A 25,736-nucleotide genomic window follows, 5' to 3' on the forward strand; every position below is an offset into this window, starting at 1 on the left:
TAAGATTTGCATTATCACAGAGGTCTTAAAACTACCTGGTCTCCTTGCCAGGTATTTTATATACATTGTCTTTAAAATCTGCCTAACAATTCAATGAGGGTAGGTGTTAGTAATTTCATTTTGAAGCTAGCAAAACATGATTCAGAGCTTAGTTTTAAGCAGGATTTCTTAACCTGGGGTGTAGGTTAATTGGTTTCCTTAGTGATCCTATGTATTTTATTCCATGCATCTAAATTCATTCTTAGAAAACATCGACATAGCTGAGAGTCAAACCAGATCCCCTGATTCTGAAGTTTGTATATGCTCATTCCTCTTACATCACTGTGATGGGAAAACTGTCATCCAAAGCTAGCTTGGGTTTGAGGTTCATGTGATGTGGGTCAGAAGAAGAAGATATCAGAGGACTTAGACTCTGTGGCTAGGGAAATAGAAATGAAGATGGGCAGTCTGTAAACACTGTGAAGGACCATTTGGCTGCTTATGGTGATGGGTGGACTACATAGAACCAAGGAAAGCACATGGAGCCTTGTCTCATAGTAGGTGCTCACATATTTGCGCTTACTCTCTAATAACTGCAAGGTTCAAAGCCTGCCGTACCAAGAAAATACGCAGCTTCTTGGGGGGAAGTTGCTTGGGAAGTTAGGGATGCATGTTTTATTGTTGTGGGGGGCGGGTAGGGTAGGTCTTAAATTTCACTGATAGCCATGAAAATGGAGGAGGTTTGGGATAGAGACTACCAGTATATCAGTTAGGAACTTTGTCCCTTCTAAGTGGATGAGAGGAATAGAAGATGAGAGCCTAATTCAGAGAGAGATTTATTCAACAAGTACTTGAGTACTGACTCGGGACCGGATACCAGTGAAACACAGTGGTAAGTAAAAGCAGACACAAACTTTGACCTATTAGAATTTATAATATGTCAATCAGGTAACCACAGATAAATAATTCAAAATGTGGGTGAGTGCTGGGAAGGGAAAGTACAGTGTTTTGAGTACAATTAACAAGGGAACCTATTTGAAAAAAGGATTTTTGAATTTGGTTCTGACAGATACATAGAAGTTAATTTTTTTTTTATTTTTAGTTAAAGATTGAAAAGGGAGGTATTGTCTATGAACAGTGTTGATAGCTTTATTAAGTAATTGTTTGAAACCCAAAATGAGAGGCCTCTTTAATAAGAGGAAGGATTTTAAGTCAAATAGAAATCGTGATTATTACACCAAATATTGAGGAAGTCTATTGTATATCAGTTAAAATACAAAAAAAACCCCAACCCATTTAAAAAGGGTTAGAACAAATTAAGGGGTAGCATGTTCATAATGGGTTAATAAGTAAGCTAGGGTGTTTTGATGCATTTATATGACCTTTAAGGTTTTGCAGATGATTTCTGCAAAATCATTTTTGGACTGAAAATTTTTTTTATGTCTTAAAATGTTTATACAAATTGTAAGGCTTTTAGCTTTAGGGTTAAAACGTATTTTGCAGGTCAGAAGCAGAAAACTTAATAATAACTTGGAAAACAGTATTTCCAGTGTAATTTAACTATCATATAAGAGGCTAGAGGTAGTTCTGGAAAACTCTGGGGTCACTTATCAATTACTTGTTTGTCTATTTAGCAAAGTAGTCTTAGACTCTGAGGTAAATTCCCCAGTTTATTCAATTAAAAGGGGCTTCTGAGAATGTGCTGTCTATTAGGCCTTGTGCTAAGTCCTCCTGATACCAGAGGAGTTCAAAAGCAAGTGGTGGATTGTGGTCTTGGGGTGTCATCTTAAAGCCCACAAACAATGTCAACATAGAATTACAGTGCCAAGCAATTAGTACTTCTTTTAAATTTCTGTCTTTCATTCTCTAAGCTCTAATGTCTGATTAACATATGTAAAAACCTACATGGGGGTTCTGTGCTCTGTGGGCTTCTGACAGGTAACTTTTGAGACTGGCCCTCAAAGCTCTTGATTTCTGCTTCCCTGTGCGGCTTGGGAGCCAAAGCTGGATCCATGTCCGGGTAGTTTATTGTGTGACGAGAAGTAAGAGTAGGAAAGGGGAACACATTCAGATATTTGAGTAGAATAGTAAAGGGATAATTCAACTTGGGCATTTTTTCCTGTTTATTTTTCTTAAGCAAATCTTTTTTCCCTTTCTGTTTTGTCTAGGTGTGTGTGGAGTTTGATGGGGAATCTTGGAGGAAGAGACGATGGATAGAGGTCTATGGCCTTCTAAGGAGAGCATTTTTAGTGGAGCATAACTTGGTTTTAGCCGAACGAAAGTGTCCTGAAATATCTGAACGAATTGTGCAGTGGCCTGCGATAGTGAGTAAAAACTCAGGCTTTTTGAACTCAATGAGAAAAGGGTATTTCATTTGTTATGAGTGAAACAAGAAAAATGTATATGTAATGCCTATATTCAGCCCTCTGGAAAATAATAATACAGATATATGACAATGTAGATGAGTCAGAAGAGCAGCCTGGATCTCATGTCAGCCCTGCTAGGAGCTCTGGGCCCTTATCTTTTTTGGGCCTTGCTTTCTTCACTTGAAAACTGGGGATGGAAGTAATGTGGGGACTGTCTGAGCAGAGGTCAAAAACCAGACATATATAGACATATAGTTGTTTGCTATGACCCTCACAGTATTTTAAGAATATTTAAATTAGTTGTCTACTTTTAAGAATGTGGAAGGTACACTTAAAAATCTAGATTTCCAGCCCGGCTGGACGGGGCTCAGTGGTTGAGCATCAACCTAAGATCCAGGCAATCGGGGTTTGATTCCTGGTCAAGGCACATGCCCGGGTTGCGGGCTCAATCCCCAGTCGGGGGCTTGCGGGAGACAGCTGATCAATGACTCACTCATCATTGATGTTTCTCTCTCTCTCCCCCTCTCCTTTCCTCTCTCTGAAATCAATAAAGATATATATATTTTTTAAAATCTAGATTTCCAGTTTCTCTTGAAAAAACTAAGATATGGGAATGCTAGAGCCTTGCGTCAGTTCTTGATCACAACAGTAGGCTAGAACTGAACAATGGCTGTTGCCTGGCCTCTGAAAGGGTTTCCAGTCTTGATCTCATGGTCTCTAAGTTTCCCTCTGGCTCATAAACTCTCTGGTCCTAAAGATACTGACAGAATATGATTGTGCCATTTCCACATCGTTAAGTCTGGTACTGTTAGAGGAAAAGAGTTATCACTATGTTTGGAGAGGACATTTGAGACTTTGAGACATGAGCTGGGGCTTGAAGGCAGAAATGCCAGGTTTGGGTAGTTGGAAAGGCTGGGAGGGTGGCTGAAAGGCTGACTAGATTGTGAAGGGCCTGTGCTGTGCTAGCAAATTGAAGATTTTGCCCATGAGTGAGAAGACCTAGAGGTTTTTGAGAGATGAAGGATTTGGGTTAAAGTTGTATGTTGCTCGTTGTATTTTTTCTCCCAACTATGAAGAATTTGCTAAAAATATGACCCTGTCTCTCCTAGAAAAGTGTACATACACATAATTTTTTTCATGAATTTTGGGGAAGCCATGCATCTCTGGGCCCAGACCAATGCGTTAATGACTCCCAAATGTGTATCTGGTTTAAATTATTGATTGGATAAAAATCGTGTGCCCTTACTGTGGTTTCACAGATAGTCGTTAACGGGATCCTCAAGGTGAATAACAAGCTTAATGGCTTTCTCTCTTCCTGCATGTGTGCAGTGTTACCAACCCCTGTTTTCAGAATTATGCTGACAGCAGTTATGGTGCAAACTACTTTCTTTTGTTTTGTTTCAGGTATATAAATCTCTGTTGGACAAAGCTGGTTTGGGATCCATAACATCTATTCGCTTTCTAGGAGATCAACAGAGAGTATTCCTTTCTAAAGAACTTTTGAAGCCTATACAGGTATAACACAGAAACAATATTAAATGCTAAAAATAGAATTTATAAAACCGTCCTTTAACATAAAAATGAAAATATTGATGTTGATGGCTCTAATTCAGATATCTTAACAGAGAAAACAACCCATCCCATCAATAGTTGTTAGAAATTTTCCCTCAGTGTTAGTCATTGGGTTGGCGCCGTCTGTTTGAAGTTGGAAGGACAGAGGTACTACAGTTAATGGTGTGTGTATGGAAACACCTAGGTGATACGAAATAATTTTTAAAAGATTGACCATCATTCGTATCTATGTATACCTACATTATCTATATACATATATATACACATATATGTCAATCCTCATTAGTTATGGATTCTTTGTTTGTGAATTTGCCTGCTTGCTAAATTATATTTGTAACCCCCAAATCAATACATTGGTGCTTACACAGTCATTCACGGACATGTACAGAGTGACAAAGAATTTGAGTTGTCTGACACATGTTCCCAGCTGAGGTCAAATGAGGTGACATTCTGCTTTCTTGTTTCATCTCTCATATTGTAAAAAAGTCTATTTTCGAGACATAATGCTGAATTTTGGTGCTTTTTATTGATGATTTCACTGTTTAAAATGGCCCTCAAAAGTAGTGCTGGCCCTGGCCAAGTGGCTCAGTTGGTTGCAGCGTCATCCCATACATCAAAGGGTTGCAGGTTCCATCCAGACCAATGTTTCTCTCTCACCTCGATGTTTCTCTCTCCCTCCCTCCCTCCCTCCCTCCCTCCCTCCCTCTCTCTCTCTCTCTCTCTCTCTCTCTCTCTCTCTGTCCCTTCCTCTCTCTAGAATCAATAAACATATCTTTAGGTGAAGATTTAAAAAAAAGGTGATAAAGTGTTGTCTAGTGTTCCTAAGTGCAAGGAGGCTATGATTTGTCTTAGGGAGAAAATACATGTGTTAAATAAGCTGTTGGTCTTGAAGTCAAGGTTAATAATGCAGTAATATATACTAAATATACATAAAACAAGGTTATGTATTGATTGGTTGATGAAAATGTGACCAAATTCTTGAAAGAACCTAACCTTATCTTTCCCCTTGGAGCAGTGGTTTAGTCTTCACTAATTTAGTGTTTGTGGTGACTTAATAGAACATAACTACCACAAATAATGAGAGCCAAGTGAGAGAGAGTCTGTGTGTTTCTTTCCAGTTAGCTTGTAAAGTTCCCACCTTTTTCTTCACAACCTTGAGACTCATGGATCTTGTTCATGTGTGATTGTTTTCTTTATTATGAAAATGTTGGGAGGGGAAGAACACAGGTTAATTTATCTCCACAGATCATTGCCTTGGGGATAATGTTGGTCTTACTATAACATATCTTTTAGATGTAAATTTATAAAGCTTAATAATACCCTTTACTGTGACCTGTAGAACAAATCATCCTGTTTATTTGCTTAAAGGCAGTTTAGGGCCAGTGGGCATTGCCATTGCTGGCCCTGTATTGGAAGATGCAGAGCATTGGCTTTTTCCTCTACTCAAGTCTCACTTTTACTTCCATATCCTGAAGTGAGCGAAAACAAAGTTCGTACTCTGAACCTTATATTTTATGTTTAAGTAAATGGAACAGAGGGAGATGCTTTTTTTTAATTTCAGATGCAAGTTACCTTCATATGTCAGATAAAGCATCTTGATATTTTTCCTGCCTTGAAAGAATGACTTGCTCTGAAGGGCCAAGGAACATATAGGAGGGGCTGTGGGTATATCTTGCTTTACTGAGTGATAGAGTACATTTTACTTAGCATTTTTTTCTGCTGGATAGTTCTTTTTTTACATCTTGTGTATGTACAAGCTTTTCAGTTAAATAGAGTTCATAATTTTGTTTATTGAAATTGAAAAAGAAATCTTGATCAGTAAGTTTATTTGTTCTTAGGAAGATGTACTGTGGGCTATCAGTGTGGACGTTATTAATATAATATTAATTGAGGGAGACTGATGTGTGCTCTTTATTTTTACTGATGATAATAGTGGTCAAAGTTTGGTGCTTCAGGGCGTTCGTTTGTAGATATAGATGATCACATCAGGCTTCTACTTTGTGAAACTATGTTGGGGGGTGTCATTACTGCAGTAGGATGCTTGCTCTAAATAATGCATAGAGAACCTGAAAATCATTTGGTCTATGCAAAAGTTGGAATTGAATCTTAAGGTCCACCTTGTGGACTGAATTTGACTCAGTTATCTGTGGTTAAGAAAAAAGAAAGTATCCAGGTCGACACTCTGGCACTTTTGATGAGCCCTAAAACTCTCCTAGGCAGAGTAGAATTATTTTGCCTTATTTAAGAGCCTTTGTGGCTTTCCCCATTAATGTGCTATTTTGTCTCACAGTAATAGGAACAACTTTAGATTTTTTGAAATTGCAGTAGTATGAAGGGAAAAAACACCACAGATGACCCATCCTGGTAATTAATGTTCATCCTCAGTTAAGTCTAATCTTACTTGCATTTTCCCAGAATGGCCTCTAAAAGACTAGTTATCCTTTCTAATGGGAGAAATGGATAAATTATTTTTGGCCACTATGTGTGCATTTCACAGTGAGAGAAAAGCATGAAGGCCTGACATTGGAAAGGCTTCTGTGCTGTATAGTTTGGGTTGGCAGGTTATTCCTATAGACAGTTTCTGTATACATTTATCTAACTGAGTGTATGCACAAAGCCAGAAGACTGTGGAATAGTGCCCAAAATGGAGCTGCTGCCAAGAATTGAGTGTTTTAAAACTGGCTCAGTGAAGATTTAGGCTGTTCATTCAGATTTTGTCACCACCACCCTCTACTCCTTTACCACTGAAGAATGCATTTGGAGCTGTAGTTAGGTTAAATGAATGTTTGAAATGATTAGTTAAAAACAGCAATTTCAGTGAATTGACAGTATGGATCTCTGTGTTTATGTCTTTTGCCCCTTGGATTTTGATCTTTGATTTCCCTAATCCCTAGTGTTTGGGATACAGTGTTTTGGACATGGATTCTTCTGCTTGTTTGTTTGCTTATTGTGTTTCCCATAGCCAAAGATATGTCATATTTAAAATTATGCTTTGAGCCACTCTTAGCATTTGTCTTGCTCTTATCTTGGGGTGGTTTCACATCAGTGTGCCTTATCCTGTGCTCATTTGATGGTTTCCTACCATGGCCTGTCCAGTTCATTGTTGCCATCAACTGGCTAATTGCCACTACTTTCACCCCTCTGATTAAACTGATTGAATATCCACTGGAATTTCAACAATTCTTCTTATTTGTTACCTTAAAATGTAATGATTTTCCATTTCTCAGGATGTAAACAGTCTTCGGCTTTCCCTTATGGATAACCATGACGTCAGTAAAGAATTTCAAGCTTTGATTGTGAAACATTTGGATGAAAGCCATCTTTTACAAGGTATGTGGATAGTTCATGAGTTGACCAGTGATTAGCTTCTAAGAAGCTATGTGCTAGCCCTCTCACTTGTTCTCTCATTGAAATTAATTCTAAATTTTTAGAAATTCCTTTGCTGCTTTCTCCCATGCAGCTAGATGATTGAAGGACTTGATGTATTCTATAATATATTATAAAGCCTTTGAAATTTGGACAGTTTAGGGATTATGTGAAAATTATAAACGTAAACTAGGTATTTTAAACGTCAGCTATATTTGAATATGAAATCTGTTATGTTTGGAATTTCAGTCCTATAAAATTAATAAGGCATTAATTTGGTAATCCTGAGTTTCCCATTTACTGTTACTGAGTTTCTTTGTCAGTTTCATAGTCAAAGTCTTTTTATCAGACTTAGCAGTTCTGTTTGGATTTTCTAAAAATTCTTTCCAGAACAGTGAGTTAGATCTCAGTGACTTTTCGGATACTATTTGATCTGATACAGATACTAGAATAAATATATTGCCACTGTTAAGATTAACCAATAGGAGAATGGAGCTTTAAAATAGTTTTAAATTTTCTCCTAGCTTTGTGGAAATGTCTGTCTTGTTTATAGAAATATCTGTTAGTATTTAATTTTGTCTACTACATTTTTAAAAGACTTAGGAAAAGATGATCCTGGATGGTGGTGCTGTTGAAAGATAATCCCAATTGCTGTAAGAATTTTTCTTTCTTTTAAGGTGACAAAAACTTAGTTGGTTCCGAAGTAAAAATTTATAGCTTGGACCCATCGACTCAGTGGTTTTCTGCAACCGTTGTAAATGGAAACCCAGCATCAAAAACTCTTCAAGTCAACTGTGAGGAGGTAAAGATGAGATGATGATAATTGCATGTAATATGATAGGGGAAATAACTATAAAAAGGAATTATGATATCTTATAGGAACTAAACACCTTTATGTTAAAATATTACAGAGTAGAAAGGGAAATACAACAGTTGTCCTAAAAGAGATTATTTGTAAGAAACCCCTATTGTTATGTTAGAAGAGCTAATTTCTGGTATGTTCCAAAGCAGCTTTTAATTTTCCAGTATCTTTGTTTTGTTTATTCATTTTCAAGATTCCAGCACTGAAAATTGTTGACCCATCACTGATTCATGTTGAAGTTATACATGATAACTTTGTGACATGCGGTAAGATACACTGATTAAAATCCTTCTTTTCCTTCCTGTCTTTCTCCTTTCTCATGTTAAGGGAAACAGGGAAGCCAACTTAACTATTTTTAAATGTTTTAGGTAATTCTACAAGAACCGGAGGTGTAAAACGCAAGTCTTCTGAGAATAATGGAAGCCTGGTTTCCAAACAAGCAAAATCTTGCGCTGAGGTAACCTTGATTTATTTTGTCACTTGCCTGGAGCATTCCCGAACTCTAATAGTGCATGGCCAGTTTGTTTAGTGGTTATAAAGCTGTCGTCTTTGCTAGTTCCAGATCTTGGCCATAATTTCTACCCTCAAGCAGATGGAGATAATATAAGTTTCTGGTTCACTATTTTTGTGTAAAAAATATTTTATTTTGATGTTTTCTGAGCATTCTCAATAGATTTGACAATTTCACGATACGGAGATGTTTTTGAAGGTAAATTGAGTTGTATGTATCAAATTGGAAGAACAACTGGAATGACAAGAGGGCAAGAACCTTAGAATTCTAAGTAGATTTGGTGTTGAACTAGGATTCCCACCTCCTCAATAATAAAAAGTTTTGACGTGGTCATTTATGACTGGGTAAGCAAATACATTCATTTTTTGAAGGAAGTGGTTGGTTTGTTATTACTAATTTCTGCCCTGAAAAGTACAGGCTTCTATAAATGTCAGTGAGTTCAAGTATTAGATTTAATTCTGTTCTGAAATAGTTAGGACATATTTCTGTGTTACACAAATACTTAAGTATCTGGCCATCTGGGAATGATTGGCTTTCCTGAATCTTAAACCTTTATATAGGCAATAGGAACTTTGATACTTGACCAACAACTTTGTAAGTCACGGTATCTAATACTACTCTCTCCCTTTCAAGTGTGTAGGCCTGATGAGGTTGTTCAGGAAAGAATGAAGAGGTACTTATGGAAGTTGGTATTACTATCTTCCATTTTTGCCTTAAAGTTTACAAGGGTGAAGTGTAATATATAGTAGCCCCTCTCTTATCTGTGGGGGAATACATTCTAAGGCCCCCAGTGGATGCCTGAAACCACTGGTTATATCAAATTATATATATATATGTATACACACACACACACTGGTTTTTTTTCCTGTACAGACGTAGTTATAAAGTTTATGGCTTCTCTTTGGCATGTCCAAATTGCCAGCATCACTAGTCTTGTGCTTTGGGGCCATTGTTAAGTAAAATAGGGTAACGTGAACACAAACACTGCAATATAATGGCAGTAGATCTGATAACCTACCTCACTCCTAAGTGCCTAGCATTTGGGTAGCATGTACAGCATGGATGCACTGGACAAAGGAATGTTTCAAGTCCTGGGTGGGATGGAGCGAGATTTTAGTATACTTCTCAGAACTGTGCAATTTAAAATTTATGAATTATTTCCGGAATTTTCCATTTAATGTTTTTTCACCATGGTTTGACAGCAGGTAACTGAAGGCATGGAAAGTGATACAGCAGATAAAGAGGAACTACTATAGTAAGGATGTCAAGCAAGTGATTATTGCAGTCTTAGAGTTAAACTCACAGAGGACATTAAGTAATCCACAGTATTAGAAGCTGAAAGAGAAACAGAGTTTCTCTTTTTCTTTTTCCAGGTTTTGACATTGGATAAATTGATCTTGGGTAGAGGTAATATAGGCCAGTTTAAAGAAGTTGATGAGTGTTGCCTGTCACAGAGAATGTATCAGTATAAATACTAGTTGGCATGATGAAAAGTAGAGCCACATGATGATGTGGTGGGAAGGGGGCCAAGGAATAGCAAATGGCATCCTAATGGATCCTAGAGGAATCAACCTGGGATACAGGCAGGACTGGGGTCTGTGGGGACCTCCTGTGGGGGGAGGTATCAGTTCTTCAAAGTGTCAAGTTTATCAGTCATAGGACAGGTAATTGAACAAGTCAGTTTATAACCTTCAGGGAGGTACTTGTGAAATGTGGTAATATATACATAATACTTGATCCTCTCTACCTGATTCACATTCTTAAGGGCAGGGAGCGTGTCTTTTTTATCTCTCTCGGCACATAGTTCAACTCAGTAGGTTTGTGTGCTACTAACTTAATTGTTGGGCACCATAGAAGCTTTTTTGTTTGTTTGTACACCTGAACTTTGGCTGGGGGATAAGTCCTCCCTTAACCTATTTGAACCTTAGCTTCTGCATCTAAAATGAGAAACTGAATTTGATGTTTTAACAATACCTGTTTCAGTTGTTAAGCCCATATTAGTCATTGCATTCTAAAGGAAGTTGGAGATAGTAGATTTTTACCTGAGTATTGGCAGTCTTAGAAATTTCTTAAAAATTATGTTATTCTCTCTTTTTAACTGTGCTTATTTGTCAAAATAAAGATTGTCACGTTAAAGACATTATTTAAAACTTTTTTTGTTAACCTAAAAAAAGCATAATGAAGACAAGAAACATTACTTGTAATCATACTTCTCAGAGACACTATTTTGGGCACCTGTCTTCTTCCTGTCTTCCCCCCCAATCTATTCATGAGGATCCCTCCTCCTTTTTAAAACTAAAAATCATAATCTTTTTAGCCTCCTTGATTCCTTTACAGTATATTGTGAATGTTAGTAAATATTCTTTTTTATCCTGGGTGATTCTTGTCATCAGGCAAGTTTTGGAAACACTAGCCTGGCTGAGATTTCAAGAGAGCTGGAGAGGTAGTGGAAGAAGTGGGGAAAGAATTCATTTAAATGTGTGAGTGAAACATGAGTACAGTATCAACACACTTGGCACACATCTCACTGTGTTTGCGCTTCCTAGATGTGTGGACTGGCCACAGAGGTTACTTTTAGGGCGGTCATTGGATGACAGGAGTTGGGGAATAGATAGAGTATACTCTTGATTGCTTTGATGAATACTCTTGGATAAGGTAAACTTGTTTGCCAGTAGCATCTGGCTCCTTGAAGGTCTTCTCTGCCTAGCAGACCGTTCCTCAGAGTTAGGACGTTGCTTGGTTAATTGGGAGAGTCTGCTAAGGAGTGTGAGCCAGCAGTGTCCTTTTTAGAATACCATCATACACTCAATTATATTATCTCCGTCTGCTGGCAGGGAGGAACTATTGCCATGACTGGTATAGAAGACCTTCAGGGAAAACTCTTCAGGTAAGAAGAAACTTTGACCCTTGTCAAGTCAGAGGTCAGTGCAGCGGTGTGCATGTCAAGATGGACTTTGTAACTGAAGCCTTATTCCTGTTGACCTAACCCTTAGGAAAGCTGTAGGGTCCTGTACTTCATTTTCTCAAAGGAAAAGCATCCAAAGTTATGCTAACTCGAACCATGATGACTGAACTGAGAAAGTTGTTAGGATGTTTTTCTGCCTTTAGACAGCTAATCTTTGTGCCAGGCACTGTGGTAAAGCACAGCCCTATAAGATATGCTTCATTGCTCTCATTTTACAATTGAGGAAATGGAAACTTAGGTTAAGTAATGTGCCAGGAAGTGTCGGAGACTGGATTCAAACCGAGGCCCAGTACCGAAAGGCGGTACAGTGCTCTGCACCACTGTGCTGCTGTTGCCACTCCTCTCCAAATCTTTTCCTTGGTGTGGTGAGTTATAGCAGATTCCTCCTTCCTTCCCTCCATTCCTCCATCCGTCTTCCCAACAAGTATTTATTGAATATTTAATATGTACTAAATGTTGGTGAGTGTTACTGCCTGCCTGGTTCTTGAGGTAACTCAAGAATTATTTATAGCTATTTTGAAATACTAAGTGCTAAGAGCATTCATTCATTCATGCATTACACCAGTCTTGTTCATTGAGCATCTGCTTGTGGCTGGTTTTATGAGCTTGTAACAGTGGACACAAACAGGGTCTCTGCCCAGAGGAGTATATATTACATTGCAAGGAGACTGACAGTAAAGTAATTTAAATAAAGGTACTTTCAACAGTGTGATAATGCAATGAGAGACACAAACACGGTACTATGATAAAGAGTAAGGGAGTGGCTTGTGAGGCACTGCTATGGAAAGAGTAATCAGAGATTCTCAGGAGGTGACAGTTGAACAGATGTGAGGATGAGGGATGGAACCAGCCAGCCTCATGAAAACTATCCAGACGGGTGGAATAGCAAGTACAAAGGTACAAGCAAGAAAGAACTTAGGACATTTGAAAACCAGAGAATAAGGTAGTGTAGTTGGAGCAGTGTGGACAAGTGGAATGAGATGAATGAAGGGGGTTGGTGGAGACCAGACCACATAGAATTCTTGTAGGCAGTGGAGTCCCATAATCTAATTGATGCATATTTTATAAAAATTGCTCTATGGTAGAATTAATTTCAGGCAGAAGGTTCAGGTAAAAATGGAAGGAAGTCAGTTAGGAGACGTGGCGTCTAGGGGAAAGATGGTGGTCGTGGTGACATGGAAAGGAATGGATAGAGTCAACAAATATTTTAGAAATAGAGGCAGTGTTCACTGGTTCATTGCTGGGAGATGGAGGGTTTTTTTTACTTGACCAATTCAGTGGATATTACACAAAATAAAAAATTATGCCTAGGTTTGTTATCTAAATTTCTTAAGTATGTTACTGTCAGGAGAGTAAGAAAACATTGTATTAGTGTATCAATTCAAACATAATTCAGAATAAGGAAGATGTTATGAGGGAAGGTGCTTAGTAAAAGTGAGCCTTGAATAAGCATTTTTAAATGACTTGGCAGTTAAACTTTGGGAGGTTAATCTTTAATAGGAGAATTATAAAATAGAGTTGAAAAGGACTTTGGGAATAAACTTACCTAATTTTCTTATTTTAAGGATTAGGAAACTGAGACCCAAAGAGGTGAAGTTGACTATGCCAGGGATATTCTTACAGTAGCCAAGGGCTCCCCTCAAAAATTCTTCTGGCGAACACTAAACCAGTAGTTAGCCAAAATTGGCTGGACTAAAATAGTGCAGTATATGATCAGATAATTTAGAGCTTTAAAATAGTTTGAAGGTATGCCAAAACTTTGATAGTGAGGAAGTAATTCTTTCTTTTTAGATATTCCTATTTAGCATATACTAGATAGTCTTTTCAAGGTCTCCAGAGTAAATGTGTGAAAACAGGGTTCATGAATAGACTACTTACAAATATATTCAGGATTGTGAGGTTTAAAAAACTTACTAAGGAAAGTTGTCCTACATCAAATTATAGCAGTTAATTTTAGAAGTTAATGAGTAGAAGATGAAGAAACTTTGGAGATTCTTCAAGTTTTGGTTTGGGGGTAAGGTACATGTGAAGGGCACTGTGGAGTAGATGAGTGAGGAGTGAGAAGGGATATCACTGGAGGCCAGTGAAGATGGGGAATGTGTTTCACCTGGTTTAGCCATAGACTGTTTAGTGTCTGGAGCCAAATTTACTCTCTTCCTTTTCTTCCCATGGTGGGAAGTTTATTGTTGTGGATAGTACAAACAAGGAAGAAGTGGGTCCGTTACTTAGAGTTGTAAAGACAAAAAACTGCACGGAAAGGAAAGGGGACTGGTGCCCCAGCTCTGTCCCACAGCCCTGACTTGATATTTTTTGCAGCATGGGATGACCTTTGTGACTTGATGAGCCACATAAGAACAAGAACCGTGTCCTCAACCTTTACTGCATTGTAAAGGCTTATATTGGTATCCAGTAGGCACCACTGCCTACAAGAGTCCTATGTGGTCTGGTCTCCTGCCAGTCTACACAGTAAGTGCGTGGTGGGCACTCAAATAATGTTAAACGGAATGCATGTGAAGCTGCCACCATTTGAAGACTGTTAAAAGCTCACTCCTGTGCGTTGCATTATTAAAGTAATTGCCACGTGGCTGCATTTTCCTGGCATAATGATTCAGAGGTCTGTGAAAAAAGATCTGCTGTAATGTTGTATAGGAGGACTCAAAAGTTTTGTGAAAAGCCAGAGTGATTTAATTAACAGCCTTCAGATATAAGTCCTTAATTTTGTGATTTATCACTCGTTCTCCTGTCCTGTTCTTTTTATTTGGTGAAGGTATTATGCCTGGTTAGCACTAAACCAAACAAATAAACTTGAATCTTGCTAGCACTTTGTGTTTCCCCAACTAGGGACTTTTCCTTTTAATATCTTTTGGTTTGGTATCTTTTAGGCTTCTCCCAGTATGTGTCCTGTACAGTCTGTTCGCACAACAGTTTTTAAGGATATAATGCTCGGCTGCACTGCAGCAACTCCGCCTAGTAAGGACCCGAGACAGCAGAGCGCTCCCCAAGCTGCCAATTCGCCACCTAACCTTGGAGCAAAACTCCCTCCAGGGTGAGTTACCTGTTATTTGTTAAAGGTGTTTAATCAGAAGAAGGATTTTAGCCGTGGCTCTTCCTTCTGAGCTTACATTGCTCAGGTGGCAAGACTTTTCTGCATTCAGTGCTTCATAGACAGCATTAGGGTAGCTAATGGCAAGATGGCCTGCCACCGAGAGGTTTTTCATTAGAGTCTCCTAATTGGTCAGGCACCTTCAGAAGTGAAAAGTGTAGGCATGCAGAACAATGTAGAAAACGGTACAGAAATGAAGGGTGTGTGAAGAAAGAACAGCTTTCTTGACTTGATACAGTGAGAGCAGTCTATTGAAGTAGTACAGATAGTTGTAAACTAAAGGTGTTTGCTTTCAGGGAAAAGAGTAGATTGGCTGTATACAGGAAACGGAGGTCAGTGGAAGTGTGGAGAAGAGGGAGACATGGTTATGGTGAATGGTTCTCAAAGCCCAGACCCCAGGTATCAGTGAGAGAAGTGGTGATAGGTTAACAGAGAAGACTTTTAAGGGAAGGGTCTCTTTTAGAAAGGGTGGTGGAGTGCAGGCAGTTAATAAAGACTTCAGATATGGGTCAGAGAAAGTGGTGTAAAAAGGTAGTTTGGAAGACTACTACAAATAGGTGGGAGAGTGTTTGAGCACATGAATTCACTGAGAGCAGAGTGGGCTTGTGGGACAGAGCTTGGAGGATGACCACATCACAGATGGAAGTGGGGGGCAGTCTTTGAGAAGCACTGAACAGGGCATCCAAGCAAAGCTATCCAGTTTGAGTGCCTAAATGAGAAATTCCCCTCAGAATGAAACCCTTTATTAAAGGCAGGAAAAAACTATAACAGGAAAAAGGACTTTGTGTTTTGTTGGGGAAAGAACTTTAGTGCGAATTTCAGAGAAATGAAAAGTTCTTTAAGGGTACCCCTGTTAAGATGGGGAGGTGGAGGATTTCAAACCATCTGTGAACAAGCAGGTAATTAGTCAGCTCTTCTGTTCACTTAGGGTCTTGATGATGGATCAAATGATGAAATTACCCGTGTTGGGACTGTTAACTTGTGCGTAGCAGGATAGGGTTATGTGCTGCTGGTAGTTTTGATTCCATATGAGGGAAAGCTAAGGTTTATTATGCCGTAAGAAGTAGAATTAACTTGAAGTAGTTCAGGACTCATGAGAACATGCAGATAGGACTTAAGGTTGTATTTTTCTGAATGTTTAAGATATTTTTGCGGAGCCATTGACCCATCACTTTTAATTCTAGATCAAGGAAACCTATCCTAAATTCTCTAATGTAAGTGGTTTTCTTTTCTCTTTCATTTGGTTGCCTTAGGGAACCAAACAATTGTTTTTGGTAGGGGAGAGGTAAAAGAAGCCTAAGATGTTGGTTTTTCCATATTGTGTTTTCAGGTGTCACAAGCAGAGTTTGCCAGAACAACTTTCTTCCTGTCTAAATATGAAGCCTGAAGCAGTGGGAACAAAACCCAATGTCTGTACAGTAGGACTGCTGTCTTCAGAGTCCTCTCAGGTTGAAACTGGAGACTTGGAAACGCTGAGTGAACCGAAAGGTAGCTGTACCCAGCTGAAGAGCAACACTAATCAGGAACACAGGCTGGGATCTGTTCCGCAACCTTCGACTAGCCTTCCGAAGGTGTGCTTACCTACAAAAGCTGCTGCTGTGGCAGAACTGGGAAGTGCCAAGACTCCTGAGCTGCAGAAGCACCAAGAACATGCCCCTTCCGCATCTGATTTCCTTCCAGATAAGCTAGAAGAGAAAGCAGGTAGCAGTGGTGACAGCCCTAATAGTTGTGTGGAGAAAAAGGTAGAACCTTCAACTTTAGGTCACCAGTCACAGAATTTAAAGGAACCTTCAGTAGAAGTAGATAATGAAAGCTACTGTACAAGAAGCAACAACAAAACCCAAAATGGTGAGTGTTTCTCCATATATTTATATACAGTTCCGTCTTGTCTTATGATGGAAAATATGAAAATGATTGTAGAATTATAGAAAAAGTTCATACAATCAGAAAAGTTCAAAGAAAGTGAAATTCCGAAATCGTCTCAGAAATGATTACTGTTAATATTTTGTTGGACCTGGTTTCACATATATAGAAATACAAGATAAACTGTATCCCATTGGGCTTATACCAACAATTTCACTCTGTGGATTAGTATAGATGTTTATCAACATCTTAAAGGCTGTAAGGATTCCATTATAGACACTTACCATATGACTTAACTGGTTCCTTTTATATGGGTAATCAGGTGGTTCCCAATTTTTGGTTGTAAAAATAATTTGGGACAAAATGTAAAGTAACCTGATAATGACTTTATCTTCAGCCTAATACATCTTTCTGTGACATCCAGGTTGAAATGGAAGAGGTGATTGATAGTTTATGTTTACATAGGTAGCTCAGATCTGAAATTTTTTAAAAAGATACAGAATTGTCCTTGGCCAGCATTTCTCAGTGGTTAGAGCATCAGCCCATGCACCGAAGGATTATGGGTTCAATTCCCAGTCAAGGGCACGTACCTGGGTTGCAGGTTCAATCCCCAGTTGGGGCACATGCGGGAGGCAACCAACTGATGTGTGTCTTTCACTTTGATGTTTGTCTCCTTCTCCCCTCTCCCACTCACTCTGAAAATCAATGGAAAAAATAGCCTCAGGTGAGGATTTTTTAGAAAAGATAAAGAATTGCATCACCACTTCTAGAAGAGGGATGTTTGGTTAAAGATTTTAAGTACAGGGCTGAACCGCCCTGCAGAGTCTGTTGGTGTAAGAGCAATGTCCTGTTGCACCCACACTTTAAAACTGAATACTCTTATTATAAAGAAAATGGCACACTGTATTTCATTTACTTATATTAAGTTTGAGGATGCATTTCCATGGTGGTTTATCAGAAGAAGCTCTCTTACTAGAATTATGAGAACTAAATGGTTGCAGTATGTCAAAGGTTCAGAGCTTTTACAATTTAAAAATACCTTTGAAAATTGTCTGCTCTGTGGGAAAAGTAGCGTGGGTTTTGATAACTTTTAAAAAACTATTCATTTGGATACATAAAAAATGAACATATTCACACTCCAGCTTTTACTGCAGGCCTTTGAAACTAGAGGGCAAGATAGACGGATTGAACTCTGGATCTTCCTGATACAGAATTGGAGGAATAGAAAAAGAACTTTCTTTGACTAGTGATAGATACTTCTAACCCAGCTTCATTCTTGAGGTGGAAGTTGATATAACTATTAATTTGCATAAAATTAATTGCATAAGTGTATACTGTTTTCAGGAGTTGTGTAACTCCCGAAAGAAAGTGTATATTCATAACCATATCCCTGTTTTATTCTTTTTGAGTCATCACCGCTCACATTCAGCTAGTTTTTGAGGCAAAGTGTTTTAATATTATATGAACAAACAGTAAAAATTCTGCATTGGTAAGCACATTATAGGTACGCAAGTGAATTAGGCATCCAGCTTTGTCTCAATCACTATGTTGTGCAACTGTGCCCCATCTAAAGTGATTTTATTTTATTTTTGTTGTTAATCCTCACCTGAGGTTTTTTGTTTTTTTTTTGTTTGTTTTGTTTTTTTTTTAAGAGAGCATGGAAGGGGGGGCGGTTGGGGGAGAGGGGGAGAGAGAGAAAGAGAAACATTAATGTGAGAGAGACACATTGACAGGTTGTCTCCCACACTCGCACCGACCGGGGTGGATCAACTAGCAACCCAGGTATGTGCCCGTGACTAAGAATCAAACCTGTGACTCTCCAGTGCATGGACTGACGCTCTAACCACTGAGCAACACTGGCCAGGGCTAAAGTGATCTTAAGAGAATGAAAAACCTAGTCACATCTGGTGCATCCCATCTCCTGGGACTTCTGGCTGAGGCCTGAGAGTGTGATCGGAAGCCTACCAGGATCTCTTTTGACTTTTATTGCTTGTGGGTATGGAAAGACGCGTTTGGAAACTGGTCCTCTCCCGTGCACCCTTGCTTTGCTTAGGAGCTAAAGCAAGCTGGGGGCGAACAGCTGCCTTTTCTTCTGTCAGATAGATGTGTGGCTCCTTAGGAGCTGGCATTGCTTTTCTTCTCCTTGGCTCTGCTTTGAATTGAGAATCACTGATAGGATCAACTATTGCTTCTTCAACAGAGAGCTAGGTTTAGGTAGTTCAGCTTGCTTATTTCTAGATATTTCCTCTTAAGCCCAGACAGAACAGATAAGATAACCTTTGGACTCTTTGTCCATGGTTTGTAAAAACCTGATCCAGTTGAAAGGATGCTGCCTTTTCAATACCTGGGTAGTTAAAATTCCGTTCTTGAACTACTGACCTCTTTATTTTCTCTCCTTTCTTTATTTTCTCTTTCACTATAACTGAATGATAATGTTTGAGGAATCAAGGCCTGACAACATCCATGTAGCATTTTACAGTATGCCCTAGCCCTGCTGTAAAAGAGGTAAGGTTAGATCACCTCCAGGGTAATTATTAAAGATGCTTATTTATTTCAAGCCTTCTTTGGTTTGAGATCTTTCAGTTTCTTCCAAGACAACTGGTCTCTCCCACCCATCTCTGGTCTGGTTTCCCCAAGAGAAGGTTTTGGGTTTTTTGTTTGTTTTTCATTTGTTTGTTTGCCTAAGAATCTACCTTCCTTTCCTCAGCTCCCTTGGACCCTGAGAAAAGGTTTTTTTCTGTTGGTTTTATATGAAATATTCTTTAAGGCTCTTGACATAAGTGGATTCCTTTCTGGGTTATTTAGGCTGACACAGTGATTGCTGTTTCCTGTTACATCTCTACTTTTTTTTCTCTCTTTAGAAAACTATGTTAACATTTTCTTTTCAGTTCTCCTGCCCATCTCAGGTTAAAACTTCAGACATTTACTTAGAATCATAATCCTATGTTTAGCCAGTGCTCTTAACCCTGAATGGAACATACATATGAAGGAAATTGAAGACATATCAGGGGTCAATGACAACTCATGGAAGCATTTAGAAGATAGCTCTTATTTTATAGATCAAGGGGCCTATGCAGGAGAGTGATTTGGTTTTTATGTTTTTATTAGAATGGTTAGCTTCTGCAGAGAACACACCTTAAACCAGGCCTTTTTTTTTTTTTTTGAATTTATCTTTATTGATTTCAGAGAGAGGAAGGGAGAGGGAGAGAGAGATAGGAACATCAATTATGAGAGAGTCATTGATTGGCTGCCTCCTGCATGCACCCGACTGGGGATCGAGCCCGCAACCCAGGCATGTGCCCTGACTAGGAATTGAACCGAGATCTCCTCAATCCTAGGTTGATGCTCAATCTCTGAGCCACGCCCGGCCAGGCCAGGCTTTTTTTGAGTATGAAAAGTGACTTCCATACAGTGTGTGTGTTTGTTGAGGCCAACCTATGTCTGTGCATTGCTAGTGTTGCAATGAATTTGAATTAAGTATCTGATTTGGAAAAATCTTCCTGAAATATTTCTCTCATCTAGGTTTGTGAGTAGAGGTATATACTACTTGGAATTAATTGTTTTGATAGTTGTCTTTTGTTAAGCCATTTTTAGAAAATGGCAGTTGAACCAGTTATTGAAGAGTTCTCCCTTTGGGAAAACTGGCCTTTTGAGTAGAATTCAGTAACACATTGATGTGATTTTTTTAAAAATTTGAGGTCCCATTTTCTTAATCTTTTTTTTGTTTTCCTAGTTCCATCCCGGAAGTCAGTTTTGACAGACCCAGCCAAAGTCAAGAAGCTGCAGCAGAGCGGTGAGGCCTTTGTGCAGGATGACTCCTGTGTGAACATTGTCGCACAGCTGCCCAAGTGCCGGGAGTGTCGCTTGGACAGTCTCCGCAAGGATAAGGAACAGCAGAAAGATTCACCTGTGTTTTGTCGCTTCTTTCACTTTAGAAGGTAAGGCATTTTGGGCAAAGCTCTGGTAATCTGGGCCCTATAGCATATTTCTCCCCCCACCCTCCTCTTCTATCAATGGTAAATCTAGAACTAAAAAGAGTAGAGATACTATTTTTGATCTCTGATTTGGGAATCTAGACCTTATTGCATATTATTTTCTTCACGTTCTCCCTTTTAAATTTTTTTAAAGCAAAGAAGTCTGAAAATACAAACTTCTAAAAGTAAGAGAAAAATGCCAAAGGTTCTGGAAAACCACTACAAATGACTACTGTTACCTTTTCAATGCATTTTAGTGCTTATATGGTCATAAAATGTATTCAAGCATACCTACTTGGTGTATTGTACAGGCACATCTCAGCTTATTGCTCTCTGCACATACTACTTTTTTTTTTTAAACAAATTGAAGGTTTGCGTTGCCTAAGTTGAGCAAGTATATTGGTGCCATTTATCTAACAGGCTCAGATGGTGGTTAGCGTTTTTAGAAATAAAGTTCAGCCCGGCCGGGCGTGGCTCAGCGGTTGAGCGTCAACCTAGGATCCAGGTGACCCAGGCGATCGGGATTCGATTCCGGGTCACGGCACATGCCCGGTTGCGGGCTTGATCAATGACTCTCTTATCATTGATGTTTATATCTCTCTCTCTCTCCCCCTCTCCTTTCCTCTCTCTGAAATCAATAAAGAGATATTTTTAAAAAATAAAATTGTCATACATTTAAAAAAAAAAAAATTTCATGTTTTTTTTTTTTATTGTTGACAGTATTATAGATGTGTCCCCCATTTCTTCCTCTTTGTCCCCCTTCACTCAGCCCCTCCCCACCAGGCCTTCACCACACTGTTGTATGTTTCCCTGGGCTATGCATATATGTACATAAGTTCTTTGGCCCATCTCTTCCTGTCCCCTCCACCCCCACCCCTCTGAGACCTGCCAGTCTATTCCATGTATCCACGCCTCTGGACCTATTTTGTTCATCAATTTATTTTGTTCATTAGATTCCACATGTAAGAAAGACCATGTGATTCTTGGCTTTCTCTGACTGGCTTATTTTGCTTAGCATAATCTCCAGGTCCATCCATGCTGTTACAAAGAGTAAGAGATCCATTTTTTACAGCCGCATAGTATTCCATGGTGTAAATGTCCCACAGCTTTTTTATTCACTCATTTACTGATGGGCACTTAGGCTGTTTCCAGATCTTAGCTATTGTAAATAATGCTGCTGTGAACATAGGGATGCATATATTTTAGACAAAATGGTATTGCACACTTAATAGACTACAGTATAATGTAAACATAACTTTTATGTGCACTGAAAAACAAAAAATTGACGTGACTTGCTTTATTGCAATATTTCCTTTATCGTGGTGGTCTGGAATGTATATACTGTACTGAATCTTACTTTCCCAATACTTTCCATGTCCATAGTAGGAACCACTTGATCGTGTTAACTCTTTCCTGCAGATACTTTTGAATAAATGTTTAAGAACCCATAATATTGTTTGATAATTCACTTAACCAATTCCCCTGTTGGTATTAAGATTATTTTATATTTTTTGCCACTAAAAATGTAGAAATGATCATTTTCTTGTTCACATCTCTGACTGTTTACTTTCGAAGGATTGCTGAAAGTCCTAATACTAGGCCAGGTGTGCGTGTTTTAAGGCTTTGATACATGTGTTCTGCCACATTGCCCTGCGGGAAGGCTGCACTTGGGTCCATGCCCGCTGGGAGGGTTGGAGCATTCCTGTCTGTAACTTTGCCAGCAAGAAGAGGCATATCTTTTTTCAAAAATCTTCTCCAATTTTATAGACAAAAGCTTTTATTTTTATATATTAATTTTTATAAGTTTTTTATCCTGAGTGAAGAAAGGAAGCCATGTCTTGTTTTTGTTTCAGTTTTTGCTTTGTAAAAATATATAAGTAAGCAGTTTGTCCTGGTTACAGATGAACTTTAGATGTGATTCACTTTCTCAGAAATCTAGATACTAATTCAACTAGTTCTAATCACAAACAGAATAGTTGACTTTAATTTCTTCCGATTTCCTTCTCCCCTGTAGTTTTATTAAGATTAAAGATTCCTGATGAACTGAATTAAATGCATAGGCATTTTAGATAATTCTAGTTGTGCTGGTAACTTTTAGATTCAGGCTTAATGAACTAGAATTTTTTATATAATAGTTTGCCCCATTCATTCCTGCGTAAATTTCAAAAGCACCATGATAAATTGTGTGTGTAGCCTTTAGATCTGTGACAACTGCTAACATGTTAACATACACATACATTATTAGTATGTATTCTGAATAACACCTGGCCCAGAGTAAGTTCTCAGTAAAGGTTAGCTCTCTTCTATTTACTCTCTGGAGAAATTTTTGGTTTTTTACACAAGTAAGTGTGTTAAAGTGTATGTGCATTTGTGGGTACTTATATTTGTTTTGAAGAAAGCACAAAATGGTACTGCTTTGTGCAGATCTCTTCCTATTAGAGACTTGGTTTCATGTTGTGGCTCCTCTGCTGGGGAAGATGTAACTGGGCTGCAGGAGAGATTGTTTGGTTTTGTTTTAAGGAAGGATATTTTAGGGAGGGGATAGTTTTTTCTTTTGAATATTAGAGTGTTTTAAAACCACTCTTGTAACTGTCTAAAAAACATTGGTTTATGACTTAGCCGTTTTCCCATTTTTGACCTCTTTGGAGGGGAAAGTGCCTTTGCTTAATGTTGCATAGTAGAAGCCAGTCTAGTAGACACTAGAACAAATTCATTTCTTTGGTTAAAAAGAATATTAACATGTCTCCAACTAGACTGACATATAATGTATTTAAAATAAATTAAAAACTAACACATAGCTTAGAAAAAACATTCAAGTGTCAAAAATATTGAAAGAGAATACTGAGAAAGTATTCTGCCTTCCACTCCACTTTCTTAGGTACTGAGGCCCATCTTAATACTGCCGCTCACTCAGAAGCCTGCACCCTAATTTGCAGCTAGGATTCATATGAGTGCCAAATACCTTATGGATCTACGTGGTCATGGCTTCAGTGACTGTCCAGGGTTAGCCTTCCCTTTGTATTCAGATCTGATCAGGTCATTTGTACCTTCTGTTTATCATTTTACTCCTGTGGTGACTTGTGATTGTTCTTGCCCCCAAGTCCAGCAGGTGTTCCCCACCATACCTTTTGGAAATTTTTAATCTTTCTACTGACATTGCTGAATAACAATTGGCTGTGGAGATTATAGGAAACTGGGAAGAAATTTGTTAATTTAAATAGTAACTATACGTTGTAAATTAATTTTTATGTGTGAAATGCACCTGTTTTTTTCTCTACCTCTTCTAGGTTACAATTCAACAAACACGGTGTGTTGCGGGTGGAAGGCTTCCTAACACCAAACAAATATGACAGTGAAGCAATTGGCTTGTGGTTGCCTTTAACCAAAAACATTGTGGGGACTGATTTGGACACAGCAAAGTATATCCTCGCCAACATTGGAGACCACTTCTGTCAAATGGTGATTTCTGAAAAGGAAGCTATGTCAACTATTGAGCCACACAGTAAGAGCATCTCTTAGGGGGTAGGATTTTTGAGTCCCAACTTGATTTTTGTTCCTGAATGACACCTAAGTCCTAATTGATTGGGTTTCATTTTTACTCCAAAGTTTAGATGACTGTTGGTATAATGAGGTTGCCTTTTCCTTTCGTAGCAGATTCTATTTGTTGGTTTCATCAGTCACCTGTCTGTGGGGTGTATTTTGGGGCGATTACCAAAGGGGTAGAGCTCCTTCCTTGTTAAGAAAGGTAAAGGTGAGGCGGTGGTGGATTTGCACAGCCTTACCAGCAGCGTGGGCTCACCGAGGAGGTGAAGCTAAGGCTTTATTTTCAGACAAAGGTTCTTAATTAGGAATATGTTTCAAAGAAAATTAGAATGGACAGGCTCTATTACAGACCTGCTGAATCAGTCTGGGAGGTGCGTCCCAGGAATGAGAATGGGAACAAGCCCAGATAAAATGATAGTTAAGGTTTTAAGGAAGTAGGTGGAGGTTCCAGCCAGGTGAGTGCAAGTGTCCTCCACTCTCACACTGATTGGGCAGCCCAGTGCGCCATAGGGATCAGTCACTGTGGGTGACACATTAGAGCCCAAGCTCCTTCCATGCCATCTTAAGGTCTGATGTCTAGGAGGACAGTACACCTCTGTCTGTCCGTGTCCCTCTGTAAAAGTGAGATATTCAGCCAGAAGCACCAAAGGGCATCTTTCTTTTAAGTCTCAGTTTTTCCCCCATCATTTTTTCTTCCCCAAGTGGTTGACAGTTGCAAGTGAAGCCTTTCCCATTCTTCTAGTGGATAGCTTTCCAGACTTTGTGTAGGCAAATAATGTTTCAATACAAGCACCTACACATATCAATCTTAAGAATTTTGGCTGCATGTACCAGAAACTAACTGAAGCTGGCTTAAGAAAAAAAATAATTTATTGGACAGTTATGGATACTATTACATCTCAGAGTCCCAGGAATGGGAGTTGGGGCATTCTCAGGAGCAGGGATTCAGACCTAGGTTGGGAGATGGGATTGTGAGCTCTGGGACAGCCAGAGTCATGCTGAAGGAAAGAGCAGTTTTAGAATCACTGCATTCTGTTGGGGTAGCAGAGACTCTAATAAAGTCAAGAATCTCATTAAAGTTGTTTTTCCTGTAATCTTCTATTCAGGACAAATGATAACTAGTTTTCTCTTCAGTAGAGATACAAAGTATCTTTATTATATACACTTAATTAAAAGTAGATTTAAAGAAGTTTTTAAGTACCTGGTCTAGAAGGTGGCACATAAATGACTGGAATATAGAAACACTTCTTTGGAATATATAATTCATTCCTGAATTAGCAGGGCTGTTTTAAGCAACCGATGTTTATTTTTTGCTATAGATGAGTCATCTGAAAAATGCATTTTTTTCATACAGAAATAGGCATAATTAAGAAACTCTGTCCTTGAAGTTTTAAATGTGATTAACCTTTCCTCTTTGCCTGTTAGATTACTCTGTTCCTCTTTACTTCCTCTAACTGGCTGGTCAGTTGGAGAGAGGAACTCACTTTGAGTGATACTGAAAGATGCCACCACAAGGTGTTCCCAGGGGGATTACACTCATCCTGAGATTAGGAAGCTGATCTCAACCTTTATACTTTTACTTTCTCTTTTTAGTCAAAAAGTCAGTAAGTGGTGGCTCAGAGATCCAAGAAT

General features: G+C 38.7%; 1 protein-coding gene across 2 annotated transcripts in view; it reads left to right on the forward strand.

Annotated features, from left to right (window-relative positions):
- Positions 1–25,736, forward strand: part of KDM3A (lysine demethylase 3A) — a 48,689-nt gene that overhangs the window by 3,838 nt on the left and 19,115 nt on the right. The window contains exons 2-12 of one of the 2 annotated variants that reach the window (XM_016201814.2): positions 2,148–2,303; positions 3,750–3,860; positions 7,145–7,247; positions 7,961–8,085; positions 8,339–8,411; positions 8,514–8,602; positions 14,504–14,667; positions 15,909–15,938; positions 16,055–16,572; positions 20,321–20,525; positions 23,849–24,063. In XM_016201814.2, coding sequence (XP_016057300.2) covers positions 2,148–2,303; positions 3,750–3,860; positions 7,145–7,247; positions 7,961–8,085; positions 8,339–8,411; positions 8,514–8,602; positions 14,504–14,667; positions 15,909–15,938; positions 16,055–16,572; positions 20,321–20,525; positions 23,849–24,063 — 1,789 coding nt within the window. The remainder of the gene's footprint in view (positions 1–2,147; positions 2,304–3,749; positions 3,861–7,144; positions 7,248–7,960; positions 8,086–8,338; positions 8,412–8,513; positions 8,603–14,503; positions 14,668–15,908; positions 15,939–16,054; positions 16,573–20,320; positions 20,526–23,848; positions 24,064–25,736) is intronic. The other variant, XM_016201815.2, reaches the window with a different exon arrangement.

The sequence above is a fragment of the Miniopterus natalensis genome, chromosome 13 (assembly GCF_054644295.1).
Source record: "Miniopterus natalensis isolate mMinNat1 chromosome 13, mMinNat1.hap1, whole genome shotgun sequence".
Taxonomy (NCBI): Eukaryota; Metazoa; Chordata; class Mammalia; order Chiroptera; family Miniopteridae; genus Miniopterus; species Miniopterus natalensis.